This window comes from Hemiscyllium ocellatum, chromosome 4 (genome assembly GCF_020745735.1).
Source record: "Hemiscyllium ocellatum isolate sHemOce1 chromosome 4, sHemOce1.pat.X.cur, whole genome shotgun sequence".
Taxonomy (NCBI): domain Eukaryota; kingdom Metazoa; phylum Chordata; class Chondrichthyes; order Orectolobiformes; family Hemiscylliidae; genus Hemiscyllium; species Hemiscyllium ocellatum.
Genome location: NC_083404.1, coordinates 141,640,298 through 141,660,749, shown reverse-complemented (window position 1 = coordinate 141,660,749; position 20,452 = coordinate 141,640,298). Strand labels below are relative to the sequence as shown.

General features: G+C 45.0%; 1 protein-coding gene across 2 annotated transcripts in view; it reads left to right on the top strand.

Annotated features, from left to right (window-relative positions):
* abcb8 (ATP-binding cassette, sub-family B (MDR/TAP), member 8) overlaps window positions 1-12,239 on the top strand; it is a 53,470-nt gene extending 41,231 nt beyond the window's left edge. For both annotated transcript variants that reach the window (XM_060824545.1, XM_060824546.1), the window contains 7 exons: window positions 65-98; window positions 732-868; window positions 4,098-4,192; window positions 5,431-5,564; window positions 5,902-6,049; window positions 6,372-6,622; window positions 11,529-12,239. In XM_060824545.1, the coding sequence (XP_060680528.1) occupies window positions 65-98; window positions 732-868; window positions 4,098-4,192; window positions 5,431-5,564; window positions 5,902-6,049; window positions 6,372-6,622; window positions 11,529-11,615 (886 nt within the window). In that variant the 3' untranslated portion in view covers window positions 11,616-12,239. The remainder of the gene's footprint in view (window positions 1-64; window positions 99-731; window positions 869-4,097; window positions 4,193-5,430; window positions 5,565-5,901; window positions 6,050-6,371; window positions 6,623-11,528) is intronic.
* Window positions 12,240-20,452: the final 8,213 nt, after the last annotated feature.

Here is a 20,452-nt window from a genome sequence, read left to right as displayed (position 1 = left end):
TCTGCCCTAATATCTTTATTTATCTGACTTGGTCAAGTAATGATTTCTTTCTGCACTGCTACAGGTCTTTGGCGAATATCTCCATCACACTTGGACAGGTGAGTCCTTAAATCTACAATTATCATGTGCCCAGTAAACCATTATCTTCCCCAGTCCTCTTGCAAATACAAGCACACCCATAGCACATTCTGCCTCATCATGATGCAACAGCTAGATAGAAGCCCCTACTCCATCTCCACTCTACACTCCCACACAAGCCCCACCTGTCCCTCATCTTCTTTACTCCATTCTAATCTCCGACTTAACTCACCCATCAACCCTCTGCTGTCACCCCAACACACAACCTTCTTCTCTATCCCTCACCTCTACCAAGTCCAGCTCCAACACCTGACCCCCAGTACACTGTCCCTTGCTAACTAAACTCTCCCCACGTTCTTCCACCAGCCCTTCTCCTGTCTGCCACCATACAATGAGGCCAGCTATTCTCCCCAACCCCCCCCATCTCCTGCAGCGTCTTCCATTGCAGCCAATTACTCACCCCCCAACCCACCCCTCCCTGTCATTCCCCCTCTCAAAGTCCCTGAACACTGCCATTGCTCCCATTCATTCCCCCAGTCCCACCAGCATCATTGCCAATGCTTGTAACTATCAGGTATGTTTGCATGTGTGCGAACCTGCCCAATGGTGTCCTTTCTGGCTGAATAACCCATATCTCTTTCTTTCTTCACCAGGTCATTCGTGGGATAAGCTCAGGAAGCCGTGTGTTTGAATTCCTGACATTGCAATCGAACATCCCAATTCAAGGAGGATTCCAGATCCCATCGCATGTCCTAGTTGGACAGGTGCAATTCGACAACATTGATTTCAGGTCTGTGAGAGCCAAATGAGTTAATCTGATTCAGTCAGGGAGCCCTGATTGACAACTGGTTAGCAAGGTTAGATCTCATGAATACAGGAAGAACTAGCCATTTGGATACAGAACTAGCTTGAAGATAGAAGACAGAGGGTGGTGGTAGAGGATTGCTTTTCAGACTGGAGGCCTGTGACCACTGGTGTGCCACAAGGATCGATGCTGGGTCTTCTGCTTTTCGTCATTAAAATAAACAATTTGGTTGTGAAAATAGGAGCTATAGTTAATAAGTTTGCAGATGACACCAATATTGGAGATGTAGTGGACAGCGAAGAAAGTTACCTTAGATTATAACGGGATCTTGATCATATGGGCTAATACGCTGAGGAGTGGCAGATGGAGTTTAATTTAGATAAATGTAAGGTGCTGCGTTTTGAAAAGTCAAATCAGGGCAGGAATTATACACTTAATGGGAAGGTCCTGGGGAGTGTTGCTGAACAAAGAGACTTTGGAGTGCAGGTTCATAGTTTCTTCAAAGTGGAGTTGCAGGTAGACAGAATAGTGAAGGTGTTTGGTATGCTTTCCTTAATTGGTCAGAGCATTGAGTATACTGTAGGAGTTGGGAGGTCATGTTATAGCTGTACAGGACATTGATTACATCATTTTTGAAATATTGTGTGGAATTCTGATTTCCTTCCTACCAAAAGGATGTTGTGAAACTTGAAAGGGTTCAGAAAAGACTTACAAGGATGTTGCCAGGGTTGGAGGATTTGAGCTATAGGGAGAGGCTGAATAGGCTGGGGCTGTTTTCCTGGCTTATCGGTGACCTTTATAGAGGTTTATAAAATCATGAAGAGCATGGATAGGAAAGATAGACAAGACCTTTTCCCTGGGGTGGGGGAGTCCAGAACTAGAGGGCATAGGTTTAGGGTGAGAGGGGAAAGATATAAAAGAGACCTAAGGGGCAATGTTTTCGCACAGTGGATGGTGTATGTATGGAATCAGCTGCCAGAGGAAGTGGTGGAGGCTGGTACAATGACAACATTTAAAAGGCATCTGGATGGGTACATGAATAGGAAGGGTTTAGAGAGATATGGGCTGGGTGCTAGCAAATGGGACTAGTTTAATTTAGGATATCTGGTTGGCATGAATGAGTTGGACCAAAGGGTCTGTTTCCGTGCTAAACATTTCTGTGACTCTGAGATATAAACAGGAGTGTCAGACATCCTGTTCACTCAGAGCTGGATCAGTGGCAAGGACTTTTGAGGTATACTGTGATTAGAAATTGTGCCTCCAAAGTGGGGAGGGGTAGAATCACCCATAGTTTCTTGCTTAATAAATTACACAGAAAAACCTTACTTAATATTGTTAATTGATTCCTCAAAATATGGGTTTTATGGAAGAATCGCTTTGCAACTCTTGACTTTCCTCCAATGATCGGCTGCTCCCCATTGTGTAACTGAAACTGTGTTTTTGCAGGACAAATTCTCCCAGGAATGCCCAGTGCAGAGGGAAATTAATAATCTCAACACAACAACACCATGTGGTGGCATGGTGGCTCAGTGGTTAGCACTGCTGCCTCACAGCACCAGGGACCCAGGTTCGATTCCAACCTCTGGTGACTGTCAGTTTCGAGTTTGCACGTTCTCTCTGTGGTCTGTGTGGGTTTACTCCAGGTACTCTGGTTTCCTCCCACAATCCAAAAATGTGCAGGTTCGGTGAATTACTCATACTAAATTGCCTATAGTGTTCAAGGATATGTAGGTTAGTTGCAGTAGTCAGTGGTAAATGTAGAGTAGTAGGGGAATGGGTCTGGATGGGTTACTTTTCGGAAGATCGATGTGGACTTGTTGGGCCGAATGACTATTTCCGCAGTGCAGGGGATTCTTAAAACACAATGTGGGGTTCTCAGTGAATAGCAACAATAACGTTCTATGATGTTGAGTATCACAATGTTAAGTGATGAGAGCTTGCTGTACAGCGTAATTCTTCCTCTATTCTTTTAAAGTGAAAGTAAAGCTACCTTGAAGTGGTTCCTATTGAATACTATCAGGACAGGTACAGCCATGGTTAAATATAAGAGTAAAGCTCTCTCTACATTGTCCCAAACAAATACTCCCAGGACAGGGACAGAATGGGATTAGGTTAAGTGAAAAGCTACCTCTACTCTTGTAAATTAGTTTGACAGGAGGTGAGGCACAGAATAGATGGAAAGTCTAGAGCAATGTTCAGTCAGATAAAGCAGAAATGTCAGGATAGTCCAGTAGGCAGATAAAACATGGACTGGATAAGGCAAATTGGAAGACCAGAAAGCCAAACTGAAGAAGGCATAGGAATGTTTGCATTTATTTGCTGGGGCATAGAATATAGCACCAAGGAAATCTTGTTACATCTTTATAAAACATTTGAATTCCAATGTGCTGTTCTGGTTACCACACTGAGAAGAAGGTGATTGCACTGGAGAGGGTGCAGAGCAGATTCACCAGGATGTTGCCTGGGATGAAAAGTCTCAGTTATGTGGAGAGACCGGATAGGCTTGTTTTCCTGAGAACAAAGGAGGCTGAGGGGGGATCTGATTAAAGTATACAAGATTATGAGATGTACAGACAGAGGAGATCATGAGAATCTTTTCCCATGGCAGATATGCCTAAGACCAGAAGGCACTAGTTTTAAGGTGAGGGCCAAGCTTAGAGAAGATCTGAGGAGATTCTTTTCCACCTAAAGCCTGGTAGAAATATGGAACATGCTGTCTGAGAGGCCGTTGGAGGCAGGTACTCTTGTAATATTAAAAAGCATCTGGATGAACACTTAAAATGCCAGGGCATAGGAGGCTATGGACCAACTGCAGGTCAATGGGATTAGTGTAGTTTAGCATTGTTGGTTGGCATGGAAACAATTTGCCAAAAGGCTTGTTTCTATGCTGTAGGACTCTGACTAAAGCTTTCTATACACTTTTAAACTGCAAGTAAAGCTCCCTCTACACTGTCCCCATGAAAGGCTCCCAGATCAGATGCAGCACAAGGTGAGATACAAAGTACTCTTTTAAACTGACAGTGCAGCTCCCGTGACACTGACCCATCAAACACTCAGGATAAGTAGAGTGGTCTTCAGTGGTCTGCCTTCACCCCATATTTGCCTGTGAAATATTTCCTATTATAACCCAGTCATTTGATACCATTGTTTTGTCACAAAATATTAGTTTGTGATACATTTCCTACATTTGTGATATTTCTCTCTCCTCCCTTAGCTACCCCACCAGACCTGGTCAGGTGGTGCTGCACAACTTCAATCTTACCCTGCCAGCCTCAAAAATGGTGGCTATTGTTGGACAATCTGGGACAGGTAAGGACAAAGTGATATCTGTTTGTGGGTCTTTGGATGGTAAGGGATGGGTAATCGAGGGAATGTGCAGACACACTATTCAGGAGCAGGACTAGACCATTCAGCTGTGTCCACCTGCTCTGTCATTGCTGATCGGAGTGTGACCACAGCTCCACTTTGTTTCCTGTCCCGCATACGCTTTGGCTCCCTTTAAATATAATTGAAAACAGGATGTGGAGAAGTCAGTCAGGAAAACTCTGGAAGGTTGTTCCAGTCTGACTTGTATGTTAGTGATTCTTTATAGCTAATGAATCAGATAATATTTTGTAATTTATCCATGGGAGGGGACCATACTGGGTGGGCCAACATTTATTGCCCATCCCTAATTGCCCTGAAGGAGGTGCTGAGGTGTCTTCTTGAACTGTTGCAATAAGCCCACATTGTTGTTAGGGAGGGAGTTCCAGGATTTTTACCCAGTGACACTGAAGAAAAGTCAGAATGGTGAGTGACTTGGAGGGGAAATTGCAAGTGGTGTCAGACTATGGTGATTTCAACTTGCCTTTGCCTTGTTCTTTAGATTGTGGGTTTGGAAGGTGTTGTTTAAGGAACCTTCATGAGTGACCACAGTGCATATTGTAGATGCTGCTGCTGTACATTGGTGGTGAGGGAGTGACAGGGTGTGGATATGGTGCCAATCAAGCAGGCTTCTTGGGTTGCTGGAGCTACACCCATCCAGGCACGTGGGGAGCAATCAATCAAACTCCTGGCTTGTGCCTTGTAGATGGTGGACAGGTTTTGGGGAGTCAGGAGGTGAGTTGCTCATTGCAGGATTCCTCAGCTTTGACTTGTTCTTGTAGTCACAGTACTCCTGCCACTAACAGTCATGTCCTCTCCTGAATGAGTTGGTTCATTTAATGAACCGAAACCTGCAACTCATTCTAAAAGATGAGACTTAACAACATTCTAAGTTTGTTCAATATATCATTTCAGTTGCGTGACACTGCAATCTTTTGCTATAAATTCTGTGTCTTATGGTCCTGCTCCAGAACTACCTGATGAAGGGGCAGTGCTCCAAAAGCTAGTGCTTCCAAATAAACCTGTTGGACTATAACCTGGTGTTGTGTGATTTTTAACTTTGTCCACCCCAGTCCAACATTGACTCCTCCACATCTTGTGTACAGCAATCAGTCTTCAGGTGGAGAATGGGAGTTCTGTTGTTTTTAAACTGTTTCCTAACGTGTAATTAAAATGCTTTGAAGGCAAGTCAACAATAGCATCTCTGCTGGAGCGGTTCTATGACCCAGACAGTGGGATTATTACCTTAGACGGATATGACATCCGGACTCTGGATCCACAATGGCTGCGCAGTCACGTGATTGGATACATCAGCCAGGTTGGCACTTCCTCCCTTGCACACTCCCACTGCCTATCCATTACATCCAGGCCTGTCTTGTCCTCCCCTCCCCCTCCCACCACCACCTTTGCTGCTTTTCCTTATCCTTAACCTTTCCTTCAACCCCTCCTCTTCCCTCCCATCCTTTCAACTCCACCTTTGCAAATCTTCCCTCTCACTCATCGGTTATTCCCTGATGATGTGGTAGTAAGAGTCTGAGTTGTGTCTGTTTGTTTGTTTATTTGGTTGTTAATGTTTCTCACCCTAGCTCAGGTGGGACAGTTGTTCATGTTCTCCATGAGGTTGATGTTTTCTCAGCCAAGTGAATGCATTGCAGGAACCTGTGCTTTTTGGCACCTCCATTAAAGAAAATATTCGATTTGGAAAGCCAGATGCCTCCGATGAGGAAGTTTATGAGGCAGCACGGCAGGCAAATGCAGATGGCTTTATCCAGAGCTTCCCAGATGGATACATGACCGTTGTGGGTGAGTGTGACAGCAAATCTTAAAACAGTTGTGGACTGAGAACACAACAAGCATTCCTCAAATCACACACTCCTGGAACACGCCTCAAATCTTCATCGCACTTGAGGAAGACACGTCAAATCATCTCTCACCAGGAACACACCTTAAATCATCATTAAATTCAGGGAACATGCATTAAATTAATGTTATACTCACCTCAAACCTTCAAAACTTGTAATGCACGTGAAAGAATTAAATTGGGGAAATGAGAGGGAAGCATGTAATCATAGTGAATACAGAGACTGGTAAATGTGTTTATTAATAGACTCCATTTATTGGCCAGGTGAACGAGGAATGTCTTTATCTGGGGGACAGAGACAGCGGATTGCCATTGCCCGTGCCCTGATTAAAAATCCCTGCATCCTGGTTCTGGATGAGGCCACAAGTGCGTTGGATGCAGAATCCGAGAGAATGGTACAGGATGCACTGGATCATATACAGAAAGGCCGTACAGTGCTGGTCATTGCACACAGGCTGAGCTCAATCAAGGCAGCTGATGTCATCTGTGTTCTTGCTAATGGCCGCATGAAGGAGGTGAGTTGCTTTTGCCGCCCTCGATTTGCAGCTGGAGCACGAAAGATGGCTCTTCAACCCACTGAGTCTGAGCTCGTCAAAAACCACCATCTAACTATATTAGTCCCATTTTCTGCACCTGGCCTACAGCCTTGTATGCCTTGGCATTGCAAGTGTACATCCAAATATTTAAATGGTATGAGAGTTTCTGTTCCCCTACCATCTTTATGGGCAGGGACTTAGATTCCCAGCACCGTCTGGGTGAAAATGTTTTCCTCTCTACTAAACCTTCTGAAGGACTGAAGGAAATATGAACCTCCATTCGAACAATCCAATTAAGAGTAGAAGCAGGCCATTCACATCTTCAAGTCTATTCTGTCATTCAAAACAACTGTGGGAATCTTCTTGTGTTCTGAATTCCACTTTTCTATTGACATCTAATAACCGTTGATTCCCTATTAACAAGGTTTTATCTACCTCCATCTTAAAAATATTCAGTGACCTGCCTCCTGAGGTCAAGAGTTTCAGGCACACAACTCCCTCCTTTCTATTCTGTAAGGCACCCCCTAATTTTAAAACAGTGCTCCCTAGTTCTCTCATGACAGGAAACATCGCTTTCCACATCCACCCCGTCAAGACCATTCGGGGTATTGCAGAACAATCAAATTATTCCTTGTGTTTCAAAATTTCAGTGCAAACAAACCCAGCCTATCCAATTACTTCTCATTAGACAACCCGGGGAAGGTGATGGGATATTGGTATTGTCACTGAGCTAGCAGCCCAGGTGCCCAGGAAAGGTTCTGAGGACCTGGGTTTGAATCTCACCACTACAGATCGAGAATTAAAAGTTGAATGATGACTTTTGTTAATTGTCATTCAAACCCACCTGGCTTACTACTGTCCTTTTTTATGGGAAGGAAAGACTGTCATTCTTACCTCGTCTGGCTGAGCTCGTAACTCCAGACCTACAGCACTGCCCTCTGATATGACCTAGCAAGCCAGTGTATCAAAATCTCTTCACAGATGTTGCCAGATATGCAGTGCATTCTCTGTTTATTTCAGAGTTCCAGCATCCACAGTATTTTGCTTTTATCTCAGTGAATCAATAAGTTGTATTTATCATATCAACTGCTGGAAAGCCTGAAAATCTGGTACTGACTAAGGCGACAGCAGGTGCTTCTCACTAACATCTGGAGGCTAGTACCAGAATTTGGAAATTGTCTCACAGACTAGTTAAGCAACAGCTTGAAATTGTCATACTCACGGAGTCATACCTGTCAATGCCCCAGACACCACCATCACCATCCCTAGATATGTCGATAGGAGAGCCTCAGCACCAGCAGAGGTAGCAGTGATACACAGTCAGGAGGGAGCTGTCTTAGAGTCCTCAACTGGACTCCAGACACGGGTCCTGTGGCACACGGTTAAACATAAGCAAGAAATGGTCTGCTGGTTATCGTGCAGCGTCTCTCTCCGCTGATGAATCAGTACTCCTCCATGTTGAACAACACTTGGAGAAAGCACCGAGAGTGGCAGGGGCATAGAATGTACTCTGAGTGGAGGATTTCACTGCCCACCATCGAGTGGTTTTGCAGTAACATTACTAACTGAGCTGGGTGATTCCTAAAGGATACAGCAGCTAGACTGGGTCTGTGGCAGGTAGTGAGGAAACCAACAAGAGGGAAAGGAGAAAGTGAGGACTGCAGATGCTGGAGATCAGAGCTTAAAAATGTGTTGCTGGAAAAGCGCAGCAGGTCAGACAGCATCAAAGGAACAGGAGAATCGACGTTTCGGGCATGAGCCCTTCTTCTGGAATCCTGATTCCTGATGAAGGGTTTATGCCCGAACCGTCGATTGTCCTGCTCCTTTGATGCTGCCTGACCTGCTGCGCTTTTCCAAAAACAAGAGGGAAAGACATACTTGACATTTACCTCACCAATCTGTCCATGATCGCATTGATCAGAGTGACCACCACACAGTCCTTGTGGAGACGGAGTCTCACCTTCACATTGAGAATAACCTCCATCGTGTTGTGGGCCATTGTACCATGCTAAATTTGTCAGACTTCAAACAAATCTGGCAAATCAAGACCAGGCTTCCATGAGATGTGTTGGGTAATCAGCAGCAACAGAATTGTACTTGAGTACAGTCTGCAAACTCATGGCTTGCAAATGAAATGTTAACCCAGTGAAGCCACCAAACAATATAAACAGAAAGAGATAGACAGAGCTAAGCAATTCCACAAACAAAGAATCAGATCCAAGCTCTGCAGTCCTGCCACATCCAGTCATGAACGGTGGTAAGCAATTAAACAACTCACTGGAGGAGGAGGAGGCTCCACAAATATCCCCATCCTCATTTATGGAGAAGCCAGCACGTTAATGCAAACAATAAAGCTAAAGCATCATAGCAATCTCCAGCCAGAAGTGCTGAGTGGATGATCCATCCTGGCTACTTGCAGTGTTCCCAGCATTACAGGTACCAGTCTACAGCCAACACAATTCATTCCTCCTCCTATCAAGAAACAGTTGGTATGGACCCTGTCAACATTCCAATAAGAGTACTGAAGATTTGTGCTCCAGAACTAGCCACTCCCCTAGCCAAGCTATTCCATTATAGCTGCAGTACCAGCAACCACCTGACAAGGTGGAAAATTACCCAGGTCTGTCCTGTACCCAAAACGTAGAACAAATCCAACCTGGCCAATTACCACCCCATCAGTCTACTTGATCATCAGTAATGTGAAGCAAGGTGTCATCGACAATGCTATCAAGCAGCACCTTTTTTTTAGACTCATGGGACATGGGTACTTCTGGCTTGGCCAGTATTTATTGCCCATCCATAGTTGCCCTTGAGAAGGTGGTGATAAGTTGCCTTCTTGGATTGCTGCAGTCTGCATGTTGTTAGGGAGGACAAGGAGTTTGGGAGTGGATTCCAGCATTTTGACTCACTGACACTGAAGGAATGACGATATACTTCCAAGTCAGGATGGGAGTGGCTTCAAGAGGAACTTGTAAGTGGTGAGGTCCCCATGTATCTGCCCTTGTCCTTCTCGGTGGAAATGGTTTTGGGTTTTGGAAGATGCTGTTACAGGTGTTTTGGTGAATTTCTGCAATGCACCTTGTGAATGGTACACACTGCTGCTCCAGAGTGCTTGTGGTAGAGTGACTGAATGTTTATGGGTGTGGTGTCAATTAAATGGGCTGTATTGTCCTGTGTGAGTATTGTCCTGTCTGAGTGCTGTTTGGGGCTGCACTCATCCAAACAAGTAGGGACTATTTAATCACACTCCTAACTTGTGCCTTGTAGATGGTGTTTAGGTTTTGGGGAGTCAGGAGGTGAATTACTCACTGCATGAGTCCTAGCCTCTGACATCCTCTTGTAGCCATTGTGTGTGTATATGACGAGTCCAGTTGTGTTTCTGGTCAAAGGTAACTCCCCAGGATCTGATAGTGGGGGATTCAGTCACATCATTGAATGTCAAGGGGTGGTGGTCAGATTGTCTCTTATTATAGTTGGTCATTGTCTGGCATATGTGTACCACAGATATTACTTAGGTGAAAGTGAGGACTGTAGATGCTGGAGATTAAAGTCTAGAGTGTGGTGCTGGAAAAGCACAGCAGATCAGGTAGCATCCGAGGAGAAGGAAAATCGACATGTCGGGCAAAAGCCTTTCATCAGGGATTCCTGAATGAAAGGCTTGTGCCTGAAATGTCGATTTTCCTGCTCCTCGGATACTGCCTGATCTCCTGTGGTTTCCCAGCACCGCACTCTCACCACAGATATTACTTGCCAAGCCTGAATATTGCCTAGGTATTGTTGGAAACTATTTAGCAATAACCTGCTCACTGACAGCGGTTTGGATTCCACTAGTGCTGTTGAGCCTCTGACCTCATTACAGCCTTGGTTCAAACATGGATGACAGAGCTAGTTTTCAGAGGTGAGGTGAGAGTGGCCCTTGACGTCAAGGCTGCATTTGACTGAGTATGGCATCAAGGAGCCCTAGCAAACCTGGGTACAGGAATCACTGAGAAACCCCTCTGTTAGTTGGCGTCATACCTGGCACATGGGGAGATGATTGTGGTTATTGGATATCAGTCATCTCAGCTCCAGGATATCTCTGCAGGAGTTCCTCAGGGTAGTGTCCCAGCCCAACCATCTTCAGCTGCTTCATCAATGACTTTCCCTCCATCGTAAGGTCAAACATGTGGATGCAAATCATTGGTGAATAATGTTCAGCACCATTCATGACTCCTCAGATACTGAAGTAGTCCATGTCCAAATTTAGCAAGATCTGGACAATATCTAGGTTTGGACTGACAAGTGGCAAATGACACTTACACCACACAGAAGCCAGTTAATGATTTTTTTTTCCCAACAAGAAATAATCAAATCGTTACCCCATGACATTCACTCAATCCCCCTCTTTTAGTATCATGGGGATTACCATTGACCAGAAACTGAATTGGACTATCTGTATAATATAGTGACAACAAGAACAAGTCAGAGACGAGGTATCTTGTTTTTAAATCCTCAACCAAGGTGACCAAAGCAGAGTACTTGTGTCACACATTAACATTTGGTTTATTCCCCAGACTGTTGTGAGGCTGTGGAATTCATTCCCCAAGGCAGTGACTAATGACCAAGTCACCATTGGGGAAGGAGAGTAAAAGGGTCTGGAAGGAGAGCAGGCTTTGGATCCTGCTCAGATGGATGATGAACAAGAACAAGGCTTTGGAGGGTGTTTCCAAGTTTATACCTCAGATGGAATTCTTAACCATGGCTGCTGCATTTGCCTCATCAATTTCTTTTAATGTGGTTGATAGTCTATGATTAACTTGGGACTCTTCTGAGAGGTGTTTAGTAGCAATATCAAAATTGATCTCTTCCTTTATAGCTTTCTGATGAACACCTTTCATTGCCACAGGTGGGGACGCATGCTGAACTGATGAAAAGAGGAGGATTGTACGCAGAGCTGGTCCGCAGACAAACCAGCGAGGAGACCATCATGTGAAGGGAAGGGAGTGACAGAGAATGAGCCAAATGGTTTACAAGCATTTTTGCAACTTTGAACACCTTCACGTAAACATGCTGTGATTTGGGCAAAATGATTCCTCCCCAACCCAGTGACAGCCAAGTATTAGGCATTGAGATTTGATCACCAGTGGGCTGTGTGTCACAAAGAGCAATTCCCTCACACTCTCCACTGGGACTGTGCAAGACATTCAATCCTAGATTCTGTATCTGCTCAATCTGGGCTCTATTTGCAGAGAACTCAGTGCACTATCACATTGTGTGGCACAGTGCTGGTGGGTTATGTCTGTCTCTGTAAAACACTGGGATACAGTATTGGTGGGGCCAGGTTTGTCACAGTATAACACTGGGGTGTACAGTACAGATGGGGATAGGTCTGTCTCTATCACACTGGGGTACAGTATTGGTGTAGACAGTCTGTCACTGTCTAACACTAGAGTACAGTACTGTTGTGGATAGGTCGGTCACTGTATAACCCTCAGTTCAATGGCCTGAAGAGCTGGTCATTATCTTCCACTAATGATTATTTCTCTGTGTCCAAAAAACTTGTGTGAGGCCTGTTATTTGAATAACTTTTTTTGTAAATTATATTGTCATCCTTTGAGCCTGTGTTGTGTTTTTGTGTATCCACTAGAGTACAGAATCATACAGGCTGGTCACTCTCACACTTTGATCTTGTCAATGGACATGAAGCTGCTCTGGAGAAACTGAAGTGTTCAGGAAAGTTGGTGTTGTGTTGGTATCACTGGACGAGTTGTCCAAAGGGCCAGATAAATGTTTTGGAGGCACAGGTTCAAATCCCACCATAGCATTGGGAAATTTAAGATGGTAAGATGTCTGAGCAGAAGCAGGCCATTCAGCCCATTTAGTATGCTGTGCCATTCAATGAAATCATGGCTGGTCTGAGATTCCTGAACTCCAGTTTGCTGGATTTTTCCCATTACCCTTGGTTTTCTTACTGATTAAAAGTCTGTCTAAAATGGTGACCCCCTTGCTCTTAGATTATGCTGTCTGGTCCTGGATCCTTCCACAAGGAAAACAACCTGTCAATATATTATCTGTTCCAATAAGGTCGCTTCTCATTCTTCTAAACTCCAATGATTTAAAAACCCAAATTCTCCTCATAAGAAAGTCCCTCCATATCTGGAATCCCCCCTGTGAACATTCTCTGGATTGCCTCTATAGCAGAATATCTCCCCTTAGATAAGGGGCCCAAAACTCTTCACCGTATTCCAGCTGGAATATTCTGGGGACCTAGGTTCAAATCTCACCATGTCAGATAGTGGAATTTGAATTCAATTAAAAAAACTGGAATTCATAATTTACTGATGACCATGAAATCCTAGTCAATTGTCTGGAAAAACCCCATCTAGTTCAATAATATCCTTCAGGGAAGGAAATCTGCCATCCTCACCTGGTCTGGCCTGCATGTGACTTCAGACCCACGGCAATGTGGTTGACTCTCAACTGCCCTCTGAAATGGCCTAGCAAGCCATCCAGTTGGACCAATCCCTATAAAGTTTCAAAGAAATGAAACCGGACAGATCACCTGGCAGCCCTGCAAAGCTCTCTACACTGATAGCTGGAGGCTAGCACCAACATTGGGAGAGCTGTCCTACAGACCGGTCAAGCAACAGCCTGTCATAGTTATACTCAAAGAATCAGACCTTACAGACAATGTCCCAAACATCACCATCGCCATCCCTACATATGTCTTGTCCCACCAACAGGGCAGACCTGGCAGTGGTGGTCGCAGTGTGTACACCCATTAACAAACACACAGGTTTGGACCCCATTTGCCAATCTCTTAGAACTGGAAATGATGTCACCCACTACAATAAACCAAGACACATAAGACCGAACACCAATGCTTTGGGGTGGCATTGTGGCTCAGTGGTCAGCACTGCTGTCTCTCAGCACCGGGGACCTGGGTTCGACACCAGCCTCGGGTGACTGTCCGTGTGGCACGTTCTCCCCACAATCCTCCCACAATCTAAAGGTGTGCAGATTAGGTAAATTGGCCATGTTAAATTGCCCATTGTGTTCAGAGATGTGTTAATTAAGGGTGAATGTAGAGTAATAGGTTAGGGAAATGGTTTAGGGTAAGATACTCTTTGGGTCGGTGTGGACTTGTTGGGCCGAAGGGCCTGTTTCCACACTGTAGGGATTCTCAGGATTTCACCAGAGGCTCACTATAGATGTTACCTAGCATGGTGATGAAAAGCCTGAGAACAAACCCACCAGCTCAGCGAGCAAACCAATAACCTGAGCTACAAATTTTCTCCAAAATCTCAGGCAGGAAAGATTTTCCCTGACAGTCCTCAACATTGAGTCCAGACTGTATGATGTCTCATTCTCCTTCTGTTAATGAATCAGTAATCCTTCATGTTGAACAACACTTTGAGGAAGTATTGAGAGTGGCAAGGGCACAAGTCACACAGTGGGAGATTTCAGTGTCCACCACTGAGTGCCTCAGCAGCAGTACTATCGATCAAGCTGGTCGGGTCCTAAAGGACATAGCTGCTGACTGGGTCAGTGGCAGATGGTGAGAGAACCAACAACAGGAAAAAAACATACTCTACCTAATTCTTACTGAACTGCCAGCTGGATTTGTCCATGACAGTATCGGTAAGAGTGACTATCACACAATCTTTGTAAGAGACAAAGTCCCATCTTCACACTGAGAATAACCTCCATCTTGTTTGTTGTGTGGCACTAATATCATGCCAAATGGAACAGACTTTGAATAGATCTAGCAACTCAAGACTGGGCATCCACGATGCGCTGCGGACCATCAACAGCAGCAGAACAGGACTTCAGCACAATATGTAACCTCATGGCCCAGCATCTCCCCTACTGAACCGTTAATCCAAGGGATCAACCCTGGTTCGATGGAGAATGCAGGAGGGAATGCCAGGAACAGCACCAGGCATACCTAAAATGAGGTGTCAACCTGGTGACGCTACCAACCAGGACTACTTGCATGCCAAACAGTACAAGCAGCAAGTCTTAGACAGTATTATGACACTGGGTGAACCCTCCTGCTTAATTTAAAACCAGCAACACAGAAAAGATTTATTCCATGCAGTAATCTGTAAAAATCTGAGTGGCCAAAGTAAAAATTAACAACTTTATTTCTTAAAGTATAACCGACAATTTAGGGTGTAGGTTTGCTCACTGAGCTGTGGGTTTGATATCCAGACGTTTCATTACCTGGCTAGGGAACATCATCAGTGGCGACCTCCAAGTGAAGCGAAGCTGTTGTCTCCTGCTTTCTGTTAGTCTTTGTTTGAGAGTGTTGGTGGGTTTGTGTGCTACTAGGATTCCAAGGGGTCTCAGTAGTCTGGCTGTCATTTCTGAAACTTCTTTGATATATGGTAAGGTGGTTAGGGTTTCTGGCTGTGTTTTGTCTGCTTGTCATGGTTTGTTCTTGAGGAATCTGCACACTGTGTTTTTTGAGTATCTGTTCTTCTTGAATACGTCGTATAGGTGGTTCTCCTCTGTTTTTCGAAATTCGTCTGTGCTGCAGTGTGTGGTGGCTCGTTGGAATAGTGTTCTGATACAGCTTCGTTTGTGTGTGTTGGGATGGTTGCTGGTGTAGTTGAGTATTTGGTCAGTGTTTGTCGGTTTTCTGTATATGAAGGTTTGTAATTCTCCCTTGTCCTTTCTTTCTACTGTGACGTCCAGAAGTGCGAGTTTGTCGTCAGTTTCTCCCTCCTTGGTGAACTTTATGCCACAAACCCACCAACATTCTCAAACAAAAACTAACAAATTTAAAAGACCCAGTACAACCCATGGACAAAACCAACATCATCTATAAAATTCCATGCAAGGACTGCCACAACCATTACGTAGGACAAACAGGAAGAAAGTTAGCCACCAGGATACATGAACACCAGCTAGCCACAAAAAGACACGACCCCCTCTCCCTCGTAGCCCTACACACGGATGAAAAAAACCACCATTTCGACTGGGACAGCACATCTATCCTGGGACAGGCTAAGCAAAGACATGCCAGAGAATTCCTAGAGGCCTGGCACTCTAATCACAATGCCATAAACAAGTACATAGAGCTAGATGCCATCTGTCAACCCCTCAGAAAACACACAGGAAATGACATCACCACAAACCCCAGGAACCCCATCCAGGAGAAACCACAACCACAACCCCATCCAACCACAACGCTTCACTTGGAGGTCACCACTGATGATGTTACCTAGGCAGGTAATGAAACGTCTGGATATCAAACCTACAGCTCAGCGAGCAAACCTACACCCTAAACCTCAACCTGAGCTACAAAGCTTCACAAACCTTGCGATAACCGAGAATAATTAACTAACCACAATTTACAATTTCTTCCTCTCACCTATCTTTTACTTTCCCTTCTATAATATTAGTCCAATAAAATTCCCAATCAAGATTTACAAAACTGCCCTTCTTATCTCAAAACCAGGCAGCTTTCATTCTTCTATTTGGATCTTCCTATGTATTGTCTTTTTCTTAGGAATTTCTGTGTTATAGGTCACTGATCGAAAAAGTAGTTTTAAGAGAGCTATTTTTTCAAGCGGTCTGTTTGCACGCTGGGCTTGGCAGTTCTCCTCTCAACTATTAAATTTTCCTGGTCTTATACCCCCAAAGTATCTGATTGTGTTATTGGCTTTTAAGATTGTCAATATACTCAATTCAAATTGGATTGGAGTTTGATATTTTTCAGGGTATAATTTAAACTGATTTGTCTAATTTTAATCTGCTTTTTGTCATTTCCAGGCAACTCAGCGAGTGCTGTTTGTTCTTAATCAAATCTTACTTTGTAAATTCTTCAGCACTCGGTGTACTTGCCAAGTCATTCACTCTCTTAAAGGTACACCCACATCTTCATAGCAATAGAGCAAAGCGAGCCCACAATCAGCAGGTCAGATCTAAGCTCTGCAGACCTACCACACCCAGTCGTGAATGGTATTGGAAAATTAGACAACTGGAGGAGGAGGCTCCACAAATATCCCCATCCTCAATGATGGAGGAGCCCAGCACATTTGGGCAAAAGGTAAGGCTGAAGCATTCGCAGGAATCTTCAGCCAGAAGTGCTGAGTGGATGATCCATCTCGGTCTTCAACAGTGGTCCCTAGGGACAGCATAAAAGTAAATATGAAGCATAAAATGTGGTGAAGATTGGTGGGAAGCCAGAGGATTGGAAAACTTTAAAAACCAGCGGAGAACAATGAAAATGGCAAGGAGGAGGGAGAAGATAAAATATGAAGGTAAGCTAGCTGGTAATATAAAAGAAGATTGCGAGAGTATTTTTGGATGTATAAAAGGTAAGAGTGGGGCAAGATTCGACATTTGACTGTTGGAAATTTAGGCTGGAGCGGAATAATGGGGAACAAAGAAATGGCTGAGGAACTGAATAGGTACTTTGCAAACGTTTTCATGGTGGAAGACACCAGTCGCATTCCTGAATTTCAAGAGAGTTGGGGGCAAGGATGAGTGTTGTGGTCATCACCAAAATGAAAGTATTGGGAAAGCTGAAAGGTCTGAAGGTGGATAAATCACCCAGACTGGGGAGGCTACACTCCAGGGTTCTGAAGGAGATAGCTGAGGAGATGGTGGAGGTGTTGGGTGGTGATGTTTGAGAATAGAGTGGGTGTACAGAAGATCTTTCCATTAGTACAAGAAACTAGGATCTGGGGGCACAGCCTCAGAGTAAAGGTAATGACCCTTTAGAACTGAATTTCTGCTGGAAATTGCTGAATTGGTGGAACACATTGTTACAGAGGGCTGTGGAGAACAAGTTATTGAGTGTATTTAAGGCAGAAATAGATAAGTTCTTGATTAATAAGGGGATCAAGGATAACAGAGAGAAGGCAGGAGAATGAAGTTGAGAAATATCTTAGGCATGATCAAATGGCAGGGCAGACTCGATGGGCTGAAAGGTTTAATCCTGCGCCTATGTCTTATGGTCTTGACTTCATTGGGGCGAGGCTAGTCGAGAGCACTGTTACACTCTGGTACATATGAGGGCTGGCATTGGCAGATTGCAATGGTACTAGGCTACATCTACATCTGTTCAGAAACGGGTGCAGAGAGTTGCATGTACATAGCTTGGGTGGTGACCTTGATGAGGTTGATGGAATGGATACCTGGAGAGGGTGATGTTGGGAGGCTCAGCAGAATGTTAACCCTGAGGCTGAAAGCCAGTCACTGTCATTCCAGTCATGAAGCATATGGAGCTTTTATATTCTGCATCTGAATGCAGGTGGTGTCTGTCAAAGACACAGGCATCAACCAGACCATTTTGATCTATGGGTTAGATTAGATTTACAGTGTGGAAACAGGCGCTTCGGCCCAACAAGTCCACACCGACCCGCCGAAGCGCAACCCACCCATACCCCTACATTTACCCATTACCTAACACTACGGGCAATTTAGCATGGCCAATTCACCTGACCCGCACATCTTTGGACTGTGGGAGGAAACCGGAGCACCCGGAGGAAACCCACGCAGACACGGGGAGAATGTGCAAACTCCACACAGTCTGTGTCCTGAGTCGGGAATTGAACTCGGGTCTCAGGCGTTGTGAGGCAGCAGTGCTAACCACTGTGCCACCGTGCCGCCCACTAAGCAACTAGATGGGGAATATGATTTGACTGAAATGAAGTCTGAAGTGAAACGTGCTGAGTGTCACCAGCACTTTGTTTTTGTTTCAGAATTCCAGCATCTGCAATACTTTGTAGGAGCAAATGACTGAAGATGCTGGAATCTGTACTGAAAACAACAAATGTAGGAGGTCACAGTGGGTCAGACAGCATCCATGGAGACAGAGCAAGCTCATGTTTGGATTCTAGATGACACTTCATCAGAGCTGAGGTGTTGAGGGGGCAGTGTTTCTGCTATAGTTTGGGTGGAGGGAAGCTATGAGGATAGTGGAGTGTAGAGTGCAGGGGGAGACAGGGTGCTGATAGTTCAGATTGTGATTGGAATGTGGGAATGGCAGAACAATGGTGTTCCTCCTGCCAGACTGGAAAGAACAGACAGTCCCACTGGGGTGGGGAAGGGGAGAAAGGATATGGTGACAGAGAATATAACAGGTACAGCTAAAAGAAAGGGAAGGAATGGAAATTGGTTCACAATTTGAAGGCGTTGAGCTCAATATTAAGACCAGAAGGCTGTACAGTCCCCAGTCTGAAGATGAGATGTTGTTCCTCCAATTTGCACTGGGATTCACTGGAATGCTGCAGCATGCAGAGGACAGATGTACAGGCATGCGAGCAGAACACTGTATTAAAATGACCAGCTAAGGGAAGCTCGGGGTTGTGCTTGCGCACAGACTGGAGGTATTCTGTAAAGCAGACATCCAGTCTGCATTTGGATTCTCCAATGTAGAGGAAGCTACATTGGATGCAGCGAATATGATATACAAGATTGGAGGATGCACAGGCAAAATGCTGCTTCACCTGGAAAGACTGTTTCGGCTGTTGGATGGTGAGCAGGGAGGAGGGGAAGGGGTAGGTGTTGCACCTTCCGTGGTTACACAAGAAAGTGCCATGGGAAGGGGGACTAGTGTTGGTAGTTGTGAAACTGACTAGGTTATCCTGGAGGGAAGGATCCCTGTGGGATGCACACAGGGGGAGTGATGGGAAGATGTGTTTGGTGGTGGCATTCTGCTGGAGTTGTCTGAAATGGTGGAGAATGATCCTTTGAATGTGGAGGCCTGGTGGGATGAAATATGAGGACAAGGGGGTCCCGAACCCACTTTTGTGAAGAGGCAAGGGTGGAAGCATGGGCGTTGGTTGGATGCAATTGAAAGCTCTGTCAACCACAGTGGGTCAGAACCTTTGGTCATGGAAGAAGCAAGCCACGTCAGCAGTGCTGGTTTGGAAGATGGCATCATCTGAATAGATGTGGCGTAGGCAAAGGAACTGGAAGAATGGGATGGAGTCCTTGCAGGATGTGGCGTGCGATGAAGGACTTATGCCTGAAACGTTGACTCTCCTGCTCCTTGGATGCTGCCTGACCTGCTACACTTTTCCAGTGCCATACTTTTTGCATCTGCAGTCCTCACTTTCTCCCCGTAGTGAAGGTAGTTATGGGAATCAGAGGCTTTGTAGTGGATGGCAGTGGACAGTTTAGTCCCCAAAATGGAGACAGAGAGACTATAAGACAATAAGACTTAGAGTCGTAAAGATGTACAGCATGGAAACAGACCCTTCGGTCCAACTCATCCATGCCAATCAGATACCCAACCCAATCTAGTCCCACCTGCCAGCACCCGGTCCATATCCCTCCAAACCCTTCCTATTCATATACCCATCCAGATGCCTTTTAAATGTTGCAATTGTACCAGCCTCCACCACATCCTCTGGCAGCTCATTCCATACACGTATCACCCTCTGCATGCAAATATTGCCCTTAGGTCTCTTTTATATCTTTCCCCTCTCAACCTAAACCTAGTTCTGGACTCCCTGACCCCAGGGAAAAGACTTTGCCTATTTACCCTATGCATGCCCCTCATAATTTTATAAACCTCTATGAGATCACCCCTCAGCCTCTGACGCTCCAGGGAAAATAGCCCCAGCCTGTTCAGCCTCTCCCTATAGCTCAAATCCTCCAATCCTGGCTACATCCTTGTAAATCTTTTCTGAACCTTTTCAAGTTTTACAACATCTTTCCAATAGGAAGGAGACCCAGAATAGCACACAATATTCCAACAGTGGCCTAACCAATGTCCTGTACAGCTACAACATGACCTCCCAACTCCTGTATTCAATACTCTGACCAATAAAGCATACCAAACACCACCTTCGCTATCCTATCTATTTG